This window comes from Macaca nemestrina, chromosome 4 (genome assembly GCF_043159975.1).
Source record: "Macaca nemestrina isolate mMacNem1 chromosome 4, mMacNem.hap1, whole genome shotgun sequence".
Classification (NCBI taxonomy): Eukaryota; Metazoa; Chordata; class Mammalia; order Primates; family Cercopithecidae; genus Macaca; species Macaca nemestrina.
Genome location: NC_092128.1, coordinates 169,017,621 through 169,042,222, shown reverse-complemented (window position 1 = coordinate 169,042,222; position 24,602 = coordinate 169,017,621). Strand labels below are relative to the sequence as shown.

The 24,602-nt window shown below is 39.5% G+C and overlaps 1 protein-coding gene across 6 annotated transcripts in view; it reads left to right on the top strand.

Moving 5' to 3' along the window:
- Positions 1-24,602, top strand: part of AP (amyloid beta precursor protein) — a 291,200-nt gene that overhangs the window by 56,572 nt on the left and 210,026 nt on the right. For all 6 annotated transcript variants that reach the window (XM_011726341.3, XM_011726340.3, XM_011726339.3 and 3 more), the window contains exon 2: positions 4,490-4,657. In XM_011726341.3, the coding sequence (XP_011724643.1) occupies positions 4,490-4,657 (168 nt within the window). The remainder of the gene's footprint in view (positions 1-4,489; positions 4,658-24,602) is intronic.

Here is a 24,602-nt window from a genome sequence, read left to right as displayed (position 1 = left end):
GCTAGCAAAACAGAGAGCTCCTTGTTCACTCTTCCCTCCTAGATGGGACCCTGTTGGGGAGGAATGCTGCCAAGCCTGCTCATAAGGAATTTTGATCTCCTAGATGATAACAGAGAGAAACTTTTTGAAGAAAGGGAACACCCTGTTTGAAAGGACAACAAGAGAACTTGTTCAAGAAGGTGGCTTTGCATTTAATTGAAAATTGCAGCAACTGTAGGCATAGGGTTTCCAGGTTCACCTCTGCAGACTGGTCCAGATTAGGTATATATGTTTATATTTGTTTATGTTATCCCCTTAAGGCTCTTTTAAAACTGTTTCTAAAAATTCCTTCGGAAAGTCCATTTCACTTCAGTATACTTTGTATTGTGGCTCAAAAATATTTTTTTTTTCCGGTAACAAAAGTATTTCTTTTCTGTTTTTAAGAGTTGCAGCATTTTTAAGTTTGATATGTACGTCTCTGTAGTTCAGAGCACTCGGTAAACAGCCTCTTGCTTTTGAGGCAATTTGTCAATGCTTCATTGTTTTCAGCTGGTTATTTTGTTCATTGTCAGGAACACTGTTTTCCCATGGGAAACATCTCCAGTTTTATGATGTCAATGGAAAGTCATTCGGTTTACAAGAATTACCTTCATGTTCAGTCTTAGAAATGCATAGACCACGAATGAGAAATGCATAGACCACGAATGGCCAGTTGTATCACAGTTCTCATCTTTTAAATGTTGTCTTAGATTTTTGCAAAGTAACCTTAACTCACCTTAGAATAGTGTTAAGACATAAATAGAACTAAAATGTAGTAGTTAAGTGGTTATAGTTCCCATCTACTAAGGTATTTATATTTCTTTTCTTTTAGAAAAGAAAAATGTTTAAAAACATTAGGAATAATTATCTTTAGGATGACTTTGTAAGACGGTACTTTTTTACTGGCAGCAAATATCTCAAAGATTTCAATTTTAAGAGTGTCCTTATTAACAGATTCTGAATAGGACCCTGTGTATGATTTATTAAGTCATTTCTTTGAGACTTCATTCAGGAAAAGGGAATTAACCCTTGGATGGCAATGGATTAATGTGGCCATATTTCCTTCTGGCTGAATGCCAGGGAGTGGCTGCGCTTAGCAACCAGGCTTTGTTTCATAAATGGGTTACTTGATGCAGGTGAGGATGCCGTGGGTCGTTTGTCTTGTTTTAATTAAAGGGGACAGGAATATATAGTGAAAGCATGGAATTGTTTGCAGATGGGCTTCAGTAAGAATAGGAAGGCGTCTGGTTCAATTTGTATCTCCAAGCTAATTGCTCTGATTTCCATATACACACCTGGTGTTGGTTCGGGGAAAAATTTTGCTTGAGAAACGTGGCTTTTGTGAGTTGATATTTATTTGTGAAGGGCTCTTGTAATGTCAAATGTAAAAAGATCTATACGTACAACCAATTTTACAATTTCTAATTCAACAGCTTACCCTAATTATTGAGGATTCACAGTTTAAATTATTAAACGATCTCCACTCGAAGAAAATAGAGCATGTTAATCATCACGATTCTCCAAACATTTATTTTTAAAGTTAATATTAAATCTCATTTGGTGGAAAACCTGAAAGGAACTGAAGCATATATTTTCTAGTCTAAACTCTCATTATTAAATATTAAACATTAAAATGAAGACAACATGAGACAAATAATCAAGTTATTTGAAAAAAAGTTTTAAAAATTACCACTTTTTGGTAGTCAGCATACACACATATGCCAACAGATGGCATTAAAAAGTGATGAGAACGTGAGGCAATTATAGGGTCATAATCAATTTATTTGAAAAAAATGTTTAAAAAATTACCACTTTTTGATGGCATACACACATATGCCAACAGATGACATTAAAATATCTGTAAAGTGAAGAAGCAGGGAGGATGACAAAAGGAAGAATAGAAGAAACCAAAGGAAGTTAAATCAAAAGAGGAAAACAAAAATGAAGAAGCATTTACTTGGTTTGTCAGGTAGGGGGACACATTGTATTTTGCCAAAAACTTTCCTGGTTTTAGCACCAGATGTCTCAGAACATGGCAGCTGACCTCCCTCACAGTGAGTGATTCCAGAGAGCAGTGAAGAATTGTGATGCCTTTCATGACCTTGTTTTGGATGTTACACATCATCATGCCCTTCATGACCTTTCTGGTAGCAAAGGGTTTGTTTTTAAGAGTTGCAGCATCTTTAAGTCTAATATGTACATGTTCGGAAGTTACACCGTCATCATTTCTGCCGTACTCCATTTGTTGCACAGACAGACCCTGATACATTGTGGGATTGCCCAAGGTCCCTGAATAGCAGCAGGCTGGGACTACTGGGGGCCTTCTTGGAGGCTGGCTACCCTGGGGAGAGAAATTGTCAATTAAATGCTCCCTGTGGGAAGGAAATGGAATGAAGGGCATTTGTATTGACAAGAAGGTAGAACGCTTTCCTTAGACATTGTAATGAACAGATTGTGGATAAACAAAAGTACAGAGAGAGTTTGAGGCAGAGAGGAGGAGATTGATTCAACAGAATATTTACCAGCTATGGTAAAGGCTCATTAATGTCTCTGTACAGTTACGAACATGCTGCAAAGACTGGAAATCCTGGGGACAGGAATGAATTCGGAAGGTGAACAGAATAAAGTACTGTAGGAACAATGGCGATTCCATTAGTGAATTGTATGTTCCTTAAGATCAGGGCCCTCCATGGCATCTAATATATGGCCTTTTCCACAGGTACCTGATTATTATTTGACTTTCTTTAACGTTTTTGCAGTGTTATTATCTGTACTTCTTATTTCAGTAAGATTGGCAACATTTGCATTTTGATTTCTAAGATCAAGACAATGAATTCCTCTTAATCCCCCAGGAAAGCTGTGAAATTTAAATTTATAAAGCATTCTACCTAGCTTGCTGCTCTGCATCTGTCAGGGAATGAGACCCCCAGTTTCGTGGAAGTCGCAGGAAGTGGCAAGGGGCTCAGATGGAGGAGTTGAGGGGTCCTAGCTATTTCTGCAATTGATCTGGATATTTTGGCATCGGCTGCTTTTACTTAACCATCTGGCAATGTCAAGGCAGAATTTCGTTAAATATTGGAAAAGTTACTTGAAAACATGGTTCTAGAGATTTTGCCAGCAGCTTTTGCACTCATGACTTGGTCCAGTCTAAGACCTGTTTTGTTTTTTTTGTTGTGAGGACCCCAGTCCTCTGTTGGGTTTTGATGAAATATGTGTACAAATGACTAAAATGGCCAGATGTATCCTATTTTACATTTATGTGGGAAGAAATGTTTGGAAACTATTTCACGTCTTTAGCCAGAAATTTCTCAGTGCAATTTTAGTTGGTGTTTTTCCTCCTGTGGACCGATTTTAGGAATGATACAAGTTATCATGGAATCACCCAGTTCTTGAGTGTGTGAACGAATGGCTTCTGCTGGAGGTTAATTCTTCTTGGCATGATGTCTCTTATTTCCCCATTTAACAGAGGAGGGCCTATCATGATTAATATGCCTTCTAATTGGTTTAAGTAACACCTTTACTCCTGTGGATATATTTTTCATTTCTTGCTGAATTTTTTTTTCTTTTTGAGATACCAGAACCTATTAAGTGACATAATACAGATATTTCAGGACTTCCATTTTTTCTTTTAAAAATATTTTTGTAAAGGTAACGCCTGTACACAGAAGGGTTTGAAAATGCAGAAGGCACCCTTTTTCATGAGTTTGTGAAGTGGTCTGTTGCCTGCAATGGTAATAGCTAGGACTGCTTACTTACTACCCAGCAGGCACTATGCAGAGCTCTGAATGAGAAAATGTTGGCTCCTTGCAGATGGTTGGGAGAGGAGACACCAGCACCCTTAACAGACTTTTTAAGAGCTGAGAGAGTGATAACCAGAGAATATTCTGGGGAAAATCAGGTAGAATCACCAACATACTCAGTTATTTTTGTGGATGGTGATTTCTACAGTGAATTTTTCCGTTCAAAATCATAATGCAGTCACTTGTTAACTACCAATGCCATGCTTGCTGTCAGTGCTGAGAGGTGGCACACAGTATTACTTTCAGGCTTGGTCATCAGGCAGGGCCTGGCAGGCATTGTGCTCTGTGTGAGTCAGTGGAGTTTATTATGAGAATGTGGTAGCCTCCACAGTGATTATATTTATTATAGAGAAACATGTTATTTTGTTGTCAGAACGTTTCAGCAGGTACCACAAAATCTCACATGGGAAAATGTTTAAATTTTTCATGAGTAAATTCCTTTCGGTATTGGTAATTTCCTTCTCTGTTTCAGTGTAAAAGAAAGCACTATCTTATAGGCGGCTAGAAATGTCTGTAGCGTACATAACACTTAATCTAAAGCAGGGTTGAAGACCGGACTGATTCCTAATTAAGAATGAGCAAGAATAGAGCTCTTTTTGATCCCTGTTCTTCCCCCCAGCCTCTGCCTTGGAGCTATGGATTCTATCACTAACTGAAGCTTCTTCTTTCAGGTACCTACGGATGGCAATGCTGGCCTGCTGGCTGAACCCCAGATCGCCATGTTCTGTGGCAGACTGAACATGCACATGAATGTCCAGAATGGGAAGTGGGATTCAGATCCATCAGGGACCAAAACCTGCATTGATACCAAGGAAGGCATCCTGCAGTATTGCCAAGAAGTAAGTCCTGTCTGGTGGCTAGCAGTTCACGTTGGATCACGTGCACTTGTTTTCAGAAAATTTAACTTCTTATGTTTTGCATCAGTATTTTAACCCTACAGTAAAAATCTTGGTTCCTAATGATTTGCCATACCATTAATATATTTATTTGCATTACCCTATGATATACATATAAATGTTTTTAAAATTATGATGTCATATTATGACCATCACTAAGCAGTAAAGTTTAAGATGTCTCAGCACTTTTTTTTTCCCTCACTCTGTTGCCCGGGTTGGAGTGCAGCGGCATGTTATGGCTCACGGCAGCCTTGCTTGACCTCCTGGGCTCAAGCAGTCCTCCCACCTCAGCCTCCGAGTAGCTGGACTATAGGCATATGCCACCAGGCCTGACTGATTTTTTAAATTTTTGTTTTTTGAGACGCAGTCTCACTCTGTTGCCCAGGCTGGAGTGCAGTGGTACAGTCTCGGCTCACTGCAAGCTCTGCCTCCCGGGTTCCCGCCATTCTCCTGCCTCAGTCTCCTGAGTAGCTGGGACTACAGGCACCCGCCACCACGCCCGGCTAATTTTTTTGTACTTTTAATAGAGACGGGGTTTCACCGTGTTAGCCAGGATGGTCTCGATCTGCTGACCTCATGATCCACTCGCCTCAGCTTCCCAAAGTGCTGGGATTACAGGCATGAGCTACCACGCCCAACCGATTTGTTTAATTTTTAGTAGAGATGTGGTCTCCTTGTGTTGGCCAGGCTGTCTGAAACTCCTGGGCTCAAGCCATCCTCTGGCTGGACATCCCAAAGTGCTCAGATAACAGACATGAGCCACCATGCTCAGCCCTCCGCACGCCTTTCATCTTTAGTATATATCTTACCACGGCTCTACAGTCAAGGTCTTTTGGTTAAAAGTGTTAGAATCAATTTTTTTCTGTTACCAGCTTGATATATATTTTAGTTCATTTATATCTGTTTGTATTCTGTTTTAGTTTTTTCATCCCTTACTAATTTTACTTTTTGACTATCATGTTAGTTCTATAAAATATACTCGGAAAGCTCACTTTTTACTCATTCTCTATCGATAAACATTTTCATTGTTCCTGATTTTTTTTTTTTTTTTTTGGCAAAAGAAAATACATGTTTTTCCTTCTTGTACAAAAAAAAAATATAAAGTGCACTGTTCTGCACTTTGCTTTTTTTTTTTTAAACTTAACTTTATATCCTGGAAATCATGCCTCCTCATTTCGTGGAGATCTTCATTTTTGTTTAATTCTTTGTAGTCCTTTTGCTGTTACTGTACGGGGTGCTCCTTTCTTATTCAATTTAAAATAGCTGGAGTTCCAGGCATTTCATCTCACACTTCTTAGATAGTTATCTCTTCTAGGACATGTGTCTGCATCTTAAGAACATTGGAAGTAATTAGTCTTATGCTTGTTGGCAAAGCAAAATTCTTGACACTCATTATAAATAGCAGATAGCCTGGCAACATTTTATTTTGTTGTAATCCTTTTTGTACTAGAAATTTTTCTTTAGCCTACTTGGATAATGAATGTTTGTTGTTTAATATTACTATTCTATTGAGATCCTTTTATTTTAAATTATAAATACTAAAATTATTATTAAAAGGTTTAATTTGTTTTGATAGCATTCTGTTTAAGAAAGGACAATAATTACTAATTGGTGTTTTGAGAAGCAAAAATCATCTGCATTATCACAATATATTACATATTAAGTAATTTTTATCTTGAAAGGAGTATGAACCATGATGTGAAATGATGAATAGTGGAAATCACTAATGCTTAAGTTCATTATATGTTGGTTTTTTTTGATTTTTTTTTTTTTGAGATGATGTCTTGCTCTGTCGCCCAGGCTGGAGTGCAGTGGTGCAATCTCAGCTCATTGCACCCTCCATCTCCCAGGTATAAGTGATTCTCCTGCCTCAGCCTCCTGAGTAGCTAGGACTGTAGGCACCAGCCAACACACCCAGCTAAATTTTTTGTGTTTTTAATAGAGACAGGGTTTCACCATATTGGCCAGGCTGGTCTTGAACTACCGACATTGTGATCCACCCACCTTGGCCTCCCAATGTGCTGGGATTACAGGCATGAACTACTGCGTATGGCCCATGATATTTATTTTTACAAGAACATTCTCTGTGCTGATTTACTAAGTATGGATTGATAATAAATCAACTTTTGCCTGGGTATGACTTTTATAAAGTATCAATTTTAGAAATAATATTCGCATTCTGCTGAAGAGATCTTGTAGTACAATTATGTAGATAAGTTATAAATGTTATAAATCGGAACTCTGTGCGTACTTATATGTTTTTGATACCATTTTTTTTTTTGGATATATGCGTACAGATTGTGTATTCTGAGTGTTAAATAAACTTTTTTTAAAGGCTAGAATTAAAATTTAGTTTATGACATTGACCAGATTGTCCTTTTCTGGTGAATCGACTATTTTGATACATGTGTCATAGTTTGCATGTAAGTTTTTCCTCCCTTAGTTTCACGTATGAATAACCAGATGTTTTCACATTTGTATGGTGGCCATACAAAAATTACTCTTCTTGACCCCAGGAACACCCCTCTTTTCCCATTTCACTTAGAGATCCTACTAATGGCTGGGTAGCTTTACTTTCTGTCTTAGCCTGTTATTTATCCCAGGGTATATTAGTCTGCTCTCACATTGGTATAATAAATTACCTGAGACTGAGTAATTTCTAAATAAAAGAGGTTTAATTGGTTCACGGTTCTGAAGGCTGTACGGGAAGCATGGCTGGGGAGGCCTCAGGAAACTTACAATCATGGCAGGCGGTGAAGGGGAAGCAGACACATGTTCACATGGCTGGAGCAAGAAAGAGAAAGAGTGTGAAGGGAGAGGTGCTACACACTTTCAAACACCCAGATCTCATGAGAACACTGTCACGGGACAGCACTTGAGGGATGGTGCTTAACCATTAAAACCACCCCCATGATCCAGTCCCTTCCTACCAGACCCCACCTCCAACACTGGGAATTACAATTCGACATGAGATGTGGGTAGGGACACAGAGCCAAACTGCATCACAAGGTTAAGCACAGAGTGGTTCTTTCCAGTTCTGGACTTTACCAGATTGTTGGTGGCCACCATGAGTGGAGAGAATTAGCCCTTCGCTGTCGCCTTCCTCTTGCAATTCTGGTATTATCTATCCTCTGCCTACCACCCACCCACGGAAGTCTTGTCAGATGATATACACCAGCCAGATTCTTCAACATTAGGCATCATAAGTAAGAAGGGTCCAAAACATCATATTTTGTGAGCCATTTTAATGGATTTGGGCTTTATTTTGTAGCAACTGGAAGTCACTAGACTTTATTTATTTATTTACTTATTTTATTTTATTTTTGAGATGGAGTCTTGCTCTTGTTGCCCAGGCTGGAGTGCAGTGGCACAATCTCAGTTCACTGCAACCTCAAACTCCTGGGTTCAAACAATTCTCCTGCCTTAGCCTCCCAAGCAGCTGGGATTATAGGCACCCGCCACCACGCCTGGGATTTTTTTTATTTTTAGTAGAGACAGGGTTTTGCCATGTTGGCCAGGCTGGTCTCGAACTCCTGACCTTGTGATTCACCCTCCTCGGCCTCCCAGAGTGAGCCACTGCACCCAGCCTAGACTTGCACTCATTTTACCCACTCAGTGACACCTGTGGACAAGAACCCAAGGAAAGCACCTTGGGGAATTGCAACATTGAAGGCAAACAAAGAGAGACGATTCCCCATGATTCCCCATGATGGAGATGAGCAGTGACCAGAGAGATAGGGTAGGAAGTAGGAGGTGTAACATGCTGGAAGTCAAGCTATATAAATTTCTAAATGAGGGGAAAGGTAAGAGTGCAAGCATGATGCAAACAGAAAGCAGTTGAAGTGTAGTTTTTGACAAGGTAAAATCATGTCTGTCATGCAGACTGAACACATGTCAAATATTTTATTCAATTCATTAATGAGATGAACTGTAAGATGTTCATTTTGACTTGGAGAGATTTAAAATTCCTTCCCCAGCATACTTGATTTGCATGGCTATGAACAGGAATCATCTGGAATTATCTTGAATATCATCAAATTATTTGCATGGTACAGGAACACTTGCATTGCTATGAGGGTCTGCAGTATGCATCTTTACAAAGCTGTAAGGGTGCAAAATAGCTTGTAAGGATGTAAATGATAAGGGTGTAAGAGTTTTATGGGTGTAAGTTGTAAAATAGCTTCTTTAGTAGCAAGTCAACCGGAGGAACATGCTGTAGAATCAGATAATCCTTTCCCCACCACCCTGAGGGTCTGAAAGACAACACCTGCATTTCATTGCTAGGATACTCAGGAATCTCTTTTGCTCATATCTTGTTTTTGGGCATTTGTGTGTGTGTGTGACAAAACATTGTTAGGATCTGGCAAATAAAAGGTCATTGTTGACCCTGTGGAATAGCATGGGGAGAAGTTAAATTACAGTCCCTTGCAGGAAAAACAACGTGAGTCAGTGGTGAAGTCAGCTGTGGACTCCTGGAGGAAAGACCTAGAGGCAAAAAGCTTGAGGTCATTCAAGACAAAAGGAAAGACTTTGTGATTTTGCTTTTTAAATGGAAGGAATTTGGGCCAAAGGAAGCTTAAACTAAACTGTGGGAAGGACTGATATCCATCCTAAGCACTAGCCGCAGGTATCTCTAAGAACTAGGTTTTGGCCCAGCTCCGTGGCTCAAACCTGTAGTCCCAGCACTTTGAGTGAGAGGGTCACTTGGGCCCAGGAGTACAAGGTCACAGTAAGCTATAACCGTAGTACTCAGTTCTGTAAGAACTAGGGAGAAGGGAGATCCAGTGGTGGATATGTGATTGGCTGGGTCTTGGAAGGGGGAGGGAACATCTCCTTTTCTGAGAAAGACTGGGGAGATAGTAAGGGTGGGTTAATTAGGCAGTTTCTTTTGCTAGTTGATAAAAACCCCCTAAACAATTTGTGTTTTATATATGGAGAATATTTTCTCCCATTGATGGGAAGGATCGTAGTGCAGGGGATGCTTACACAATTTCTTAAAAATGCACACAGAAATGAGATCCGCAGGTGCTGGAACCGAGAGTCAGTATTTCCCCATTAGGGTCTCTTTTGTTTCTGCTTACCTTCCTGCTGTGCGTTTGCTCCTTTTCTTCTGCTAAGATGGGCGTCCTCCAGGGACGTTGGTAGCCACTACCTCTGGTAGTGTTAGTCCCAGTTTGGCATCCCAACTTTGTTCTGCCCATGCGCATTATCAGGGAGTGCTTCTGGTTGGCACTGCTTTGAGTTACACATCCGCCCTTGGAGCCGCCACCATATCTTCAGGGACTCAGTATCAGGACTTGCCCATCTTGGCCTTGTACATGTGGCCATGTGATGTGGGGAGAGGAGCTGTTACCAGAAGAGTGATGAAGAACGGCATGGGCAAAATAGAAGAATGACCCCAGTGCTGCAACACAGTGGGTATGGATTAGAAAAGGCTTGTAGGCTGGACAGGACGAGGTGAGAGAGTGCATCATGCATTAGGATTTTAAGTGGCTTTTTGGGGAGTATTGAGCAGGCGTCAGGGAGAGAAGTTCACTCAGAAGTTTTAGACAGTGTTGACATTTTCTGTCAAATTGTGCATCTTGAATTTTCTAGAACATTCTTTATAGATATTTCACGATCTTCCTGCCACTTTCCACATTGTAGCTATTCTGGTGTTTTTCTTTTATAATTAGAAATAATGAATAGTTCTCATTTGTAGGCTTGGATTTTCGTGTGTGTGTTGGAGAGTGTTCATTTTGCCTTTCTTTTTTTAACTTCATGTTTTTATTTTTTAAACAGTATTGATGGATTCATTGCTAGGAATGACAAGGAAAAGAATACTCTCACAATGTTACCATGTTTCTTTCTCACGGGTTTTATAAGTTGTATTATTTTTATATTTTCAAAGTTATAATCTTACCATCTCCTCTGTTGCCATAATTCTCATTCATAGGGTCTGTCTGTAACTGGACTCACTGTTTACAGCTAGTCTTTTCATCAGATCATCTCAAACCCTGTATTTTATTAATATTTTGATTCCCTTTTGTTGGATGAGTTTCATCTTAATCATTCTTATTGTTGAACAATGTTTTCTTATTATTGAAAATTGCTGCGTTAGGTATAGAATTCCTGATTGACGGGTGTTTGATTCAGCACCATGAAAATTCACGGTATTCTGATATCTGTCATTGGGAAAATTCTTCCTTTTTTTTTTTTTGAAAAAAATGCGTGGAAACCATTAGTTCATTAACAGAGCTACTCATTTAACAATTTGTTTTTCTCCCAGTAGTGGTGGATGAATTTTTTACTTTCTCTTCTCACTTTGTGTCTCTCGTGACCAAAATATTTTAGAGATAGCTAGCTGGCTAAGTCTGAGGTGGCTGTTAGCAGTCTGGTCCTAGGATAGAACAAAACCAACAGAACTCATCACTGTCACGTCATTTTGACTGTCTGCTCACCAGTTTAACTCACTTGTTTAATTAGCTTTTCCAAAGGATTGCTTTGCATTATACATTTTGGTGCTTAGCTTAACATGATGATAAATACATTCTTCAACTGTGAATTATCTGCTGTGCTCCTTTCATAATCTCATGCTTTTCTGAATTTGTATTTTGTGCTACTGGGTTGTTTTGTTGTTATTCATAGTGAGTTTTTTTGCCCTTGATTTATTTGATCCAGTTTTTGGTCAAGAGCAAGATTCAAGAGAAAAAGTAAAAACACAGTCTTTTATCTTTGCTCTTGGTTATAAACCCTTGTAAAGTTTGATTGAGAAGATAACTTGGATCTTATGGTTTAAATTGAGTCTTTGTTTAATCCCAAGTCTTCCAAATTCTTTGTGCTAGTGTATTCTTTGCTCTTTCCCAATCATAATAGTTTTGCCTCTGCCTAGTCATCATTCAAATACCTGCCTTTCAATGCTTTTAAAAAATATTTTGTGTTAGCACCATTTGAGATTCCCCCCCCTTTTTTTTCAAGTATGTTATGGGATGAATGTGTTCCCCCAAAATTTGGATATTGAAACCCTAACCCCAGGCATGATGGTATTTGGAGATGATACCTTTGGGAGGTGATAATTGTTAGATGAGGTCGTATGTGCCCTGGTGATGGAACTATTGCCCTTATAAGAAAAGATACCAAAGAGCTTGCCTTTTTCTCCCTGCTCAAACAAAGAAGAAGTCACACGAGGACACAGCGAGGAGGTGGCTATCTGCAAGGAAGGAAGAGCGGCCTCACCAGAACTTGGTCATGCTGGCACCTTGGTTTTGGACTTCCAGCTTCCAGAGCTGTGACAAAAGACATTGTTGTTGTTTTAAGCCATTCACAGTAAGGCAGCATTTTGAGCTAAGACCGAGACCTACTGTGGCTTCTGTAGGCAAAAGCCCTACAGACCCAAAGTGTTGTGAGAATTAACATTTCTAGGGATCATGCCTTACAATGGATTTTTTCCAACACTTAGCTCTGACCTACAGCACGCTAAGTCATCATTAGGTAAATGCTTGTGCATGGTCAGTTTCTGGCACAGAAATTGGAACAGTATGGGTAGGAGTTCTGTATCCAGCTTATGCTGAGAGAGCCTCCCATAAAATGGAGCCTGTACTTTCCTTTTGCAGAGACCATTTCTTTCCATTGATAGAATTCTTTTTTTTTCTTTTTCTTTTCTTTTTTTTTTTTTTTTGACAGAATCTCACTCCGTTGCCCAGGCTGGAGTGCAGTGGCATGATCTCAGCCCACTCCAACCTCTGCCTCCTGGGTTCAAGTGATTCTCATGCCTCAGCCTCCTGAGTAACTGGGATTACAGGTGCACACCACCACATGTGGCTAATTTTTGTATTTTGATAGAGATGGGGTTTTACCATGTTGGCTAGGCTGGTCTTGAACTCTAGTGATTTACCTGCCTTGGCCTCCCAAAGTGCTGGGATTACAGGCATGAGCCACTGCGCCCAGCCTTCCGTCGTCAGAATTCTAAAGACATGTTTAGGCCAGAGTTAGCGGAATGTTGGCCCATAGTCCAGATTTGCCTTCAGTTTATTTTTATCCACTTCAAATGCAAAGGCCATGATAACTCAATAGTAAAGTCATGAATCCATAGTATGACTTAAAATATTTGGTTGTAATATTACAAAGTATGCTTCTGAACACATTAAGCAATTAAGCATGCAGGATCCTTATATTGTTCTTTTTATTTAGTGTTTAGGGTAGTTTGTGTGAATCATAGATGACCACGGCAGAGTGTCGAGTTACTTTCTTTTGGCATTCTTTGATAGAAAACAGTGCTTTTCCTCTGTTCTATACTAGAAGCAAAAAGTGTCTCTTGTAGCATTATGGAAACAACTCAAATACGACTACGTCAATTATTTATCTTTTTTTTTTTTTTTTAAGACAGAGTCCCACTCCATCAACCAGGCTGAAGTGCAGTGGCACAATCTTGGCACACTGCAATATTTGTCTCCTGGGCTCAAGCGATTCTCGTGCCTCAGCCTCCCAAGTAGCTGAGATTATAGGCGCCCACCACCATTCTCAGCTAATTTTTGTATTTTTACTAGAGATGGGATTTCACCATGTTGGCCACGCTGGTCTCGAACTCCTGACCTCAAGTGATCCACCTGCCTTGGCCTCCCAAAGTGCTGCAATTACAGGTGCGAACCACTGTGCCTGGCAGTTATTCATCATTTAACAGCATAAAGTGGCCACTTGCTTTAATAAACTCTTATAGTACCATAATTTTGGCCTGAGGAATTTATAAATAGAACAAAACAAAAATAATATTCCCCTTGAAACATATTCTAAAACCAGGGGCTAAAAATTAAAATTGTTAGATTTTATTGTCCTGTTTCCTTGGGATGAAATGAAGTTTTTAAAAAACATAGTTTTATTTAAACCAAAGGCTTTGGGATTTGAGAAGAATAAAAGAAGTATACTTCAATTCTACATCCCAAGAATCTATTTCTTCCTAACTTTAATACAGGCAAATTTAGTCTATATTTATTGGGCACGGTTCGGTTTTTGTGTCAGGTGTTGTTGAGTGTCGGGATACCATTCTTGGCCCATAAGGACCTTATGAATCTATTAATACAATTAAATTGTGAAGACAATTTAGAAAATTGGAAAGGGAGAATGAGGTTGCAAATTAGAGGGTCTTATTCTGGAGATAAGTAGAAGCATTGGCAGATATTTAGCATGAATGCTTTCTGGTCAAGACACTTTTAGAAAAATTAGCTAGTTTCCAAGAGTAGGTTAGATTGGGGAGAGAAGGAATTCAGATTACAAAATAATAGTGTGAAAAGCGTTGTGGGAGATCATCCTGTCCATCCCCTCATTCATGATACCCAGAGGTGCCGTATTAAGGGCATCATTGGTCTTTGTCACCTGAGCTGTCCAGGAAGGCTGCCTGTTCAGTTTTCAGACTGTGTCCTCAGTCTTAAACCATATCCTCACTTTATGATAGAAACACACAGGCAAGTGTTGTAAAAGTTATTATCAGTTAAGCAAGAAATTGGATAAGTCCCCATACTATTCTTCGTCTTTTAAAGAGAGAACTTGGGCCGGGTGCAGTGGCTCACACCTGTAATCCTAGCACTTTGGGAGGATGAGTCGGGCAGATCAGGAGATCAAGAGATCGAGACCATCCTGGCCAACATGGTGAAACCCTGTCTCTACTAAAAATACAAAAATTAGCTGGGCATGGTGGTGCACGCCTGTAGTCCCAGGTACCCGGGAGGCTGAGGCAGGAGAAATGCTTCAACTTGCAGGCCGAGACTGCAGTGGGCCAAGATCACGCCACTGCCCTCCAGCCTGGAGACAGAGTGAGACTCCATCTCAAAAAAAAAAAAAAAAAAAGAAAAGAAAAGAGAGAGAAGTTAAAACGGCTCTTCTAGCCTCTGTATTCCTATTAATAGCATGCAGAGCACTTCTTGGAGCTGGGGGCTGGGGGCTTCCTGAAAGTGTTGATGTTTCTGGTAACTTACACTGTGGAGCAGGTCTCTGGAGGTAACTTGGAACAGGTTAAGCCCCAAATGCAGGCAGAGATTTCCAATTGGGACAGTTAGACAGGTGAACGTGGCTTTGTTTATCTCTTTTATTGGTTTATGGGTATATTCTCTTTTTCCTGTTTTCTTTTCCACCATTTAACATTATCTGTTCTCTGCCTCTTTAACCTTCTGGCTTTAAGTGAACAGTTACTTTGTCTGTAGATTAACAGGATCAGCAAACAAGCACAGAGGTGCCTGCACAAAGCGAAAACCACCTGTTAGATGAGTTGAGCAAAACCATTTCCTTTGCCCAACTTTCTCCTCTAAAATACGTAACTGAACATGGGATTCCCAGACAAGAATTGTTTCTCAACCTTTCTTTTTCCATTCTACAGTTGTATGAAATTAAAATTAAATAAAAAGCAAACAACAGAGGTGGTCTTTTAATCTTAGCAAGTTGGAAGGTGTACTATATACATTATCCTGTGGTAGAAGGCCTGGTACATTCTTGACCATTATTACTTTGCTATGGGCACCCTTCACCCTTGTAGGCTGAAAATTGACAAATCATAGGCACGTATACATTGTGGTTTTGGAATTTGAAAGATCTCAAATTCATATTAAATGAGACAGTTTTTGAATAGAGGGATCAGGCTGTTTATACATGAGTGTGGATATATTTTATGCACTTCTGGTCTGTATAAATGTAAGGATTGCTTTACTGACCATGGGATTTCTTCTAGGGCTAAAAAAGTTGAAGCCAGTTTGGATATTTTAAAATAAGAAAATTAGCTCTATGTTGAGAGAGAGAGAATAGGAGAATCTAGGCTATGTGTACACATCTGCTCATGTTTTCACATTTGTGTCCTGTCCTATTTATTTTGATTTCTCTCCCATCTCTTCCCCCCGACCCCAATTTGTTTTTCATTCAACACTTTGAAATTAGAATAGCTTATCTATCAAACAAGGTTCTTTGACAGTATTTTCCAACTCTGAGTATGAAAGTGTGGATATAGCAATATATTTATTTAGAATGTCAGAAGCAGAGTTTGGCCAAATTATTGGGAAATAGGCTAACGCCCTGCAGCATTTTACCGCCTTTGCTTTTACATAAGGCCATCATTTGGAAACATAGCACGCTGATACCTCCTGTTACTGCAGTAGCGTTTCATCAGCTGCACGCCGGCTCTCAGCGCCTCGTTAAGTTGCAAACAGAGAACGTTTTCATTTTCCAGTTCTCTTTCTCAATTAAATTAGAGATTCTGTTTTCACTATTCCTCATTAATAAAATAATTTTTGTTGAGAACAGTTTAAGATGTGATATTTCTTTGTATTCCAGGAAAATTTAAAGAATGTCATTGAAATCCAGAAACAGAAGTATATATTGTCTAGGACTTGCTTTGTCTTGGTTTATATGCCTAAGTCCGAGTAGTTTAAAATTTATAATTAATGTACTCTTTGAATGCTTAGAAATGGCATCTATTTTAGTTGTTCTAGTTTCATCTTGCATAAAATGGAGCGATTTCTATCTCAGGATTATGATGTGCTACACATAAAACATTTGCAATGAAGAGGAAACCCTCAGTTATGACATTTTTCTTACTTTCTTCTTGGATATGTTCTTTGAAAAAGGGACTGGCATGGAAAAGCTTTGAGAAGATGGAAATATACAAGATAGGCTATCTCTGAAACATTTTTCTATAGAGCATTTGATTCTCTGTTTCATGTATATATTCATATATGCTAGCTGCAGTCATGCAGGCACAATTTGGATCTTGGGTTTTTTTTTTCCCTTTTACACATGCAGTTATAAATTTAGAAAACTGGCTGTTTCCTCTGGACTAAATTTATTTATTTAAATTTTCAGTGCTTTAAATGCAAAATTGCAAGCATAGGTACAAGTAGAAAGAAGAGTAAAATGAACCCTCCCATCCACCTGTCACTCAATTGCAGTAATGATCAAATCTAGTCACTCTTGTTCCTGAGTCAGTCTGGAATGCAAGGTTTTTATCTTAACTGTTCAGGTTCTCCAGCAATCCTGGCAAAACACATGCGGGTTTGTTGCTCATCTCTTCTAGTGACCTGTAAAGTCTGTAAATTCAGATGTGCTAAAGCATCACATGTTACTAATGGATGTTTTGCTAATATATTTAAAACATCTTACTAGTACCACATAATTTTTAGTGTTTTCAAAAAGAAATGTCTTTGAGAATTTGGTCAAAGGTGAATTTAATAATTGAATGACTAAATAAAAAAGTGGACAAACTGTTTTCAGAATTAGTAACAATTTCCAATTCCGTTTACTCTGTTCATTAACTTTGTTTGCAGTCTTTTGTTAGCCACATTTGATTTTGTGTTTTTAAAATACTTTTGATCATAATTCAGACTTTCAGCATTAATCACCTGTCTTAGGTGGCCTGTTTACAAAAGGGATTTTTAGGTTCTCCATTTGCCCTTAATATTGGGAATAGAGACAGAGTTTCTCTAGGACTCTGACAACATACGGCTTTACGAAGTTTTTTTAAATATATATATTTATCTTCTTGGCTTTCTTAAATATCATCAATGTCTTTTCTTGCTTTACGTATTTAGCAACTTAAATGTCATCTTGTCTGAGATCAATACATTTCCAACTTGGAGAGATAGTGAGAAGAGAGACTTCAGATTTTTAAAATGTGGAACAACACATTCTGATGGTGACCAGGTTTTAAGCTATTTCTTCAGTAGACAAAAGTACTTAGGCTACCAATGATAAGCTTTTAATATGGATCTAAGATTGTCTCTGTTCTCCTTCTTTCCTGGTTGTTAGTCTTTGGAATTTCTTATGCACTCTTAAAATTATTTCATGTACTGACACATTCACTTTCAGTGATAAAACATGACTGTATGACCAGGTAGGTAGGCTGCTTTTCAGATTCCTGTACTAACTGAATGGGCCCCATTAGCCCAAGTGAGAGCTAAACTTGTCACTCTTCCTAAATGTCTTCCTCAGCTGAGTGCCTATTTACAGTAATCTACTGCTGCTTATAGCAGATGCTATGATTTGTATAAGCTGTCATATCTGCTTGGAAGAACAATATTGAAAGGCATTGAGATACTTATTTTCCTCAAAAGCCCATAATCCAACAACTATTTAGAATATCTTATTTAAGAGATAGGTTTATAATACCCAAAGGGAACTTAATATATTCTGAAAGTCCCTGATTGAATGGATTCTGACCTTAACCAGGAATATTAATTAAATGCTTATCAGACACTTACTGTGCTATCCCAGGGTTGGCCACTGTTGAGAGAACACCAGATGAATCATATTGTCCCTGCCTTCAAGGAGTGTATATTCTAATAGGACAGACAGCCCATCAGCAGACTAGGAGGTAGAAAGTGCTCAGGGATCAGATAAAGTGATCAAGGAAAGTGGAGGATGCAGCGGTAAGATAGAATGCTGTGCACACAGAGATTGAGGGGATCATGTGGTGGGAATTAGTTATGCAAGCCAGGCCTTTGTCTTGGCTTTTGTTCAGTTGGAAGGAGCATAAAACCACTAAAGTAGCTTATGTTTAGAAATAGGGCTTACTGAAGGGGACAAGGCATCTCCTGGAATCCAAATGCATATCCCAAGACTCACAAGAGTTAGAGGGCACAGGCAGGCCCTGTCAGATCCTGTCTCTGCTAGATCCAGTCATGTCTGTTTCTCATCTTCCCTTGTCTCTCTGGGTATTTCCCTGCTTTCCTTTCCTGGACTAACTGTTTCTTCCAGATGCCTAGTTTGAGTCCACCCATGGTTTTTTGGGGGGTTTTCTTTGTTTTTTTGTTATGTTTTGTTTTTGTTTTTGTTTTTGAGGCAGGGTCTCACTCTGTTGCCCAGACTGGAGTGCAGTGATGTGGTCACGGTTCACTGCAGCCTCGACTTCCTCGCTCAAGCTATCCTCCCACCTCAGCCTCCCGAGTAGCTGGGACTATAGGCGCAAGCCACCATGCACCCATGGGTGTTGACATGCCACCTGTGGCTCAGACTTATCCTCACCTCCAGTCAAATTTCTTCCTTATCTAGCAGCAGCCTTTGTGTGTTCATGAAAGCCCTTGAGGGAGAGAATGCTATGTACAGTTTGGTTTTCTTGGGCTCTTATGAAGTATAGGGATGGCACTGCAGAGTTGAAATACAGTCACTAATGAGTCCTCCTTCAGAGAGCTGAGGGTGGGAGCACCACATAAAAGGAGTTGGGGGTCAGCAGCCTCCTGATAGTCTGAAAGCCAAAGATGATGGATGTGGAGCTCCACGGGGAGGCTATAGCATGTCACATTATGTTTCCTGCCCTTGAGGAAAGCTTTTCACCAGGCAGGCAGTACAGATACGTACTTAATAGCAATGTGAGGTACACTGATAAATACCAGAAAACATTCCCTGAGAGGGGTTAGCATTATTTCACTGCGAGCAGAGGAGGTTTGTCCGTGTGGGGGGACCCTAATGGGCTTAGGCATTTGAAGTGTAGTCTAAGGGATCTTAGGTAAGAGTGTGTTTGGAACACAGTGTATGTATTTATACAACAAATGTTCTGTGTGGCTATAATTTAGGAAAATTTGTAGGAATTGAGGACAGCTTATTTTTCTACTAGCTGACAGAGAGCTGGGTTTGCTTCTGCTTTAAGTATAAGTATCTCAAGTCCTTTTTTAAAAAGGAAAATCAAGAAAATAGTCGGAATTGGGTTTCACATAAGAAACATTTTAGAAAAGAAGGGGAGTATGAGAGTTGGGATTTGCTAATGTGTGCTGTATTAGCAAATTGTTTGCACTGCTTGTCATATTAGCAATACATGTATGTTTTGAAAAACACATGCAAATTAAACAGCTTAAGGAACTTCTATCTTTATTTCCTATGTAAGATTCAAGATGCTGCAAAGAAAATATTAAAACACTGAACCAATGCTTATAATTATAGTAGTCCTCCTGTCTCTGCAGAGGATACCTTCCAAGACCCCCAGTGAATTCCCGAAACCTTGGATGGTATGAAACCCAATGTATACTATGTTTTTTCCTATGTGTACATACCTGTGATAAAGTTGGATTCACAAATTAGGCACAGTAAGTGATTCACAACAACTCATAATAAAATAGAGCAATTATGACACTCTGCTACCATCACTACTCTTGTGCTTTGGGGCCGTTATTAAGTCAAATAAGAGTTACTTTAACACAAGCACTATGATCAAGTGACCGATGGGCAGGTAGCATGTACAGCATGGTGACGCTGGACAAAGGGATGATTCACTTTCTGGACCGTATGGGTTTGAGATTTCATCACACTTCTCAGAATGGTACACAATTTAAAACTTATTGTTGGCTGGGCGTGGTGGCTCATGCCTGTAATCCTGGCACTTTCAGAGGCCAAGACAGGAGGAGCTCTTGAGGCCAGGAGTTTGAGACCAGCCTGGGCAACATAGGACAACTCTGTCTCTTTCTTAAAATTAAATATAGGCCGGGCATGGTGGCTCACACCTGTAATCCCAGCACTTTGGGAGGCCGAGACGGGTGGACCACGAGATCAGGAAATCGAGACCATCCTGGCCAACATGGTGAAACCCCGTCTCTACTAAAAATACAAACATTACCCGGTGTGGTGGCATGCACCTGTAGTCCCAGCTACTCAGGAGGCTGAGGCAGGAGAATCGCTTGAACCTGGGAGGCAGAGGTTACAGTGAGCCGAGATTGCGCCAATGCACTCCAACCTGGACAACAGAGAGAGAGTCCATCTCAAAAAAATAAATAAATATAAAAGAAAAATAAATCTCGTTTATAGAGCTTCCCATTTAATGTTTTTGGACTGAAACTGTGGAAAGCAAAACTATAGATAAGGGACGACTACTATAATTATGATAAAAATCAGGAACTTCATCTAGCCATGAGGACATTTGTGTTTCTGATTATTTAAATTTTTATTCTTGACTAAAATGATGAACTATATTTATATTTATATCTTTAAATGAACTATAGTTACATCTTTATAAATATAAATGAGCTATGTATTTATATTTTTATATAAATGTAAATATTTTTATATCTATGTAAACATAAAAATGCTTTTTTTCCTCTCTGGATGTTTACTGGGGTTATTTAATAAAAACCTAGGGCTGATATTGGGAATTTTTGTTGGGATTTTAAATTTTAACATGTTTGTTTTGTTTTTTGTTTTGTTTCGTCGTTTGCTTTCTGAGCTGGGAGCTGATTGTGCTTGTGGCAACTGCTTTATCTAAAGGGTCTTGCTTTGCTTCAGAAGAAATTTTGTTACCTTGATTGCTGATGTTCTCCCCCTTAAATAAACCTCAGCTCCGCCTCCCGGCTTCATGCCATTCTCCTGCCTCAGCCTCCTGAGTAGCTGGGACTACAGGCGCCTACCACCACGTCCGGCTAATTTTTTGTATCTTTATAGAGACGGGGTTTCATCGTGTTAGCCAGAATGGTCTCTGTCTCCTGACCTTGTGATCCGCCCGTCTCGGCCTCCCAAAGTGCTGGGATTACAGGCGTAAGCCACTGTGCCTGGCTTACTGCTTCCATTTTAATAGTTAGTACAGTAGGAAAACTACGCATGGGCTTTATGTGTTTTGTTTTGTTTTGTTTTGTTTTGTTTTTGAGACCGAGTCTTACTCTGTCACCAGGCTGGAGTGCAGTGGTGTGATCTCAGCTCACTGCAGCATCCACCTCCTGGGTTCAAGCAATTCTCCTGCCTCAGCCTCCCGAGTAGCTGGGAATTAACAGGCATGCGCCACCACACCCAGCTAATTTTTGTATTTTTAGTAGAGACAGGGTTTCACCATGTTGGCCGGGATGGTCTTTATCTCTTGACCTCATGATCCGCCCGCCTCGGCCTCCCAGAGTGCTGGGATTACAGGTGCGCGCACCACCGTGCCCAGCCTGGTTCAAATTTTATAATCTCCACATCCATCTGCATATTAAAAATTGTCATTGTCGGTGTTAGAGAGAGAGAAGCTGAAGCACAGAAAATAACACGCATGTCCTAGATTTCATGGCGGGAACTGGAAGTAAATTCTGTGTTTGGCTCATCACTGTATAAAGTTCTAGAACTAGTCTTTAGGGAAAAGCCCCATCTTCATGGGTTTTAATTTGTCAATTTGCAATTCTACCTGCTTGGAAATAGTCAACCTAATCAGTTACTGCCCTGTTGCACCAACTACTACCACAGGAACCTGAAGATGGTATGCAACCAACATGAGAAACAGATCCTTTTCTCCTGGTCATCAATGTGTACCCTACAAACAATTTGTTGGTTTTAAACTGTATAGAGGGAACCATGATGTGAATGAATATGCCTGCTACTGGGTTTATAGAAAACCAGTGACTCCTGAGGAAATTCTCAGCAGGGTTGTATTTCAGTGAAGTGGCAGCTAGAACAACCCCTTTAGAAAAATGCAGTAACTCACACTTTACTGCACATAAAGTTGTGTCCCTCAGGGTGGACTCTCAAGTGTCATAGAGTTTATGACTCATGAGTGCTGCAGCTTTGTGATCTAATAAACAAGTAAAAATGGTGGGAGAATTATATTCCTGTACAAAAAGCCACTTCACCTTTCATTATATAGAAAAAAAGCCATGGGAATATTAAATTTTTAGTGGCATTTTTCAGTTGAGCATTTTCTGTGATCTAAAGTGCCTGCATTGAGATATTAAGATACTTAACAAAGGAAAATAAAGAGAAGTCATAATAGCTGGATCCCTCTGGAGCTAGGCTACTGTGGCAGTGGCTTCAAGAATAACTCTCTCAACACCCACCCCAGGATTCTGATTTAGAGATTTTTTTGTGTGTTCTCATAGCATATACCTCTACCACTGAATTTGTCCCCCGCTACACTGATTGATACCTTATTTTTAAATTTTGTTTTTAAAATAGATGGGTTTTTTTAGAGCAGTTTTAGGTTCACAGAAAAATTGAGAAAAAAGTAAAAGGCTTCCCATCGACTTGCTACCTCCACACAAGCTTAGCCTCTCCTATTATCAACATCCCCCACACAGTGGTACATTTGTTACAGTCGATGAACCAACATTGATACATCATTAGTACCCAAAGGCCATAGTTCCCCTGAGGGTTCAGTCTTGGTGGTATACATTTTTTGGGTTTGGACAAACGTATAATGATATATGTCTATCACTGTGGTATCATACAGAGTAGTTTCACTGCCCTAAAAATCCTCTGTGCTCTATCCGTTCATCCTCCCCCTGCCCCCAACTGCCCAAACCCCTGGCAACCACTGATCTTTTTAATCTCTGGAGTTGTGCCTTTTCCAGAATGTCATAGAGTGGGAAGAATGTCATATAGTATGGAGCCTTTTCAGATGGGCTTCTTTCACTTAGCAATGTTAGTGAAGTTCCTCTGTGTCTTTTCATGAGTTCATAGGCCATTTCCTTTCAGTGCTAAATAACATTCCATTGTCTAGGTGTGTACCCCATCGTGTTATTTATCCATTCACAGTGCTTTATTTTTTAACTGATTTTTTGGGGGTCTGGGACTAAGGTAAGGTAAACAAGGCACTCAGGAATTGAGATTAAGAATTTTTAATGTGATATTTTTAAAAATCAAAATTACTGCAAAAAAACTCTATGATGAACAAAATATCAACTTTTTAAACAAAGATTGAGTCACGCCGAGCCCTCTGAATGTCATGGACAATCATAAGCAAATTTCTGTGTATCGTCTAACTCTCTATGGACATTATCTTGCTCAGAGACCTTGCTCTCCCTCCAAGGAAGGCACTACTTCTCCTGTAGCCTTCTCAGGTCAAAGTTCTTTTCTCAAAATCCTCACAGCATTGCCCCTACAGGTGGGAATGTCCTCTTTGCCTTTTCCTTTTTGTTTCCAAACCACTCTTCCTTTCTCTTCCCTAAAAGCGCCCCCCACCTCAGCTGTGAAGTGCATGCTTTCAGACTAGATGGTTTTGCTCCTCCACCTGTTGGTCATCTCCAGACCTCTTTCTACCTCATCGACGTTCACCACTCAGACTTTGAAGATTTTAGCTCCTTCCTTGCTGTCATCCAGTGTAGCCACTCATTTGCTGATTCTTAAGTGATCCTAATATTGATCTCAGTGATCCTCCCAATATTCCAGTTTGTCAGTTCATGATTCTCACCCCTCCAATCACATTGTTTTCATCATTCTCCATCACCTGTTGCTTACAATGGTCATATTATACTCCTTGCAATGACCAATAACTACAACTCCTCCAAAATTTTAATTTCAATTATCTGACTCTGCAAGTACTACTTATTACCACCTCACTTTCTCCAGTCATGTACGCCACACATTCTTTAGCCCCTGGAGTGTGATCAGTGGACCCAGACTCCGCTGGTCCTACCACCTTTTACCTGTGTCTAATTCCCCTCATATTCTCACGTTTGCCACTTCAGATTGCATGGCCCAGCATTCTAATCATGCCCTTGCTTATACCATCAGATCTCTTTATTCATTGTTATTTATTTGGCAAAACAGCCACCCTGGTGAAATGCAAGATTTATGCAAGGGAATGCACATTGTAGAAATAGATGTTTGTGTTTGTGTTTTTCTTTCAAATCTCATTAATAAATAGAAGTGGTTTGATATTTCACAAATATGATTTAATCGAGTTTCACATTTCATTCTAAGTGCTCAGTAAACACCATGATTTATTCACAACAGTAATCAAAGCAAGGGACTGTAGTTAGTTATAGGAGCAAAGAGAATTCATGAATTTATCTAAATGACACCCTTGATAAATTTTTGATAAATTATATTCATGTAAGTTACTTGGAATAAGAGGAGAATTTTTATATAGAAAGCTTTCTGTGTGTCATATTCTGTAAAATATTTGTCTGATTAGTGAGATCTAGGGGGAGGTTGAATTTAAGTAAAGATAATATCCCCAGCCATATCTATTGTAACATTTATTTAGAACATT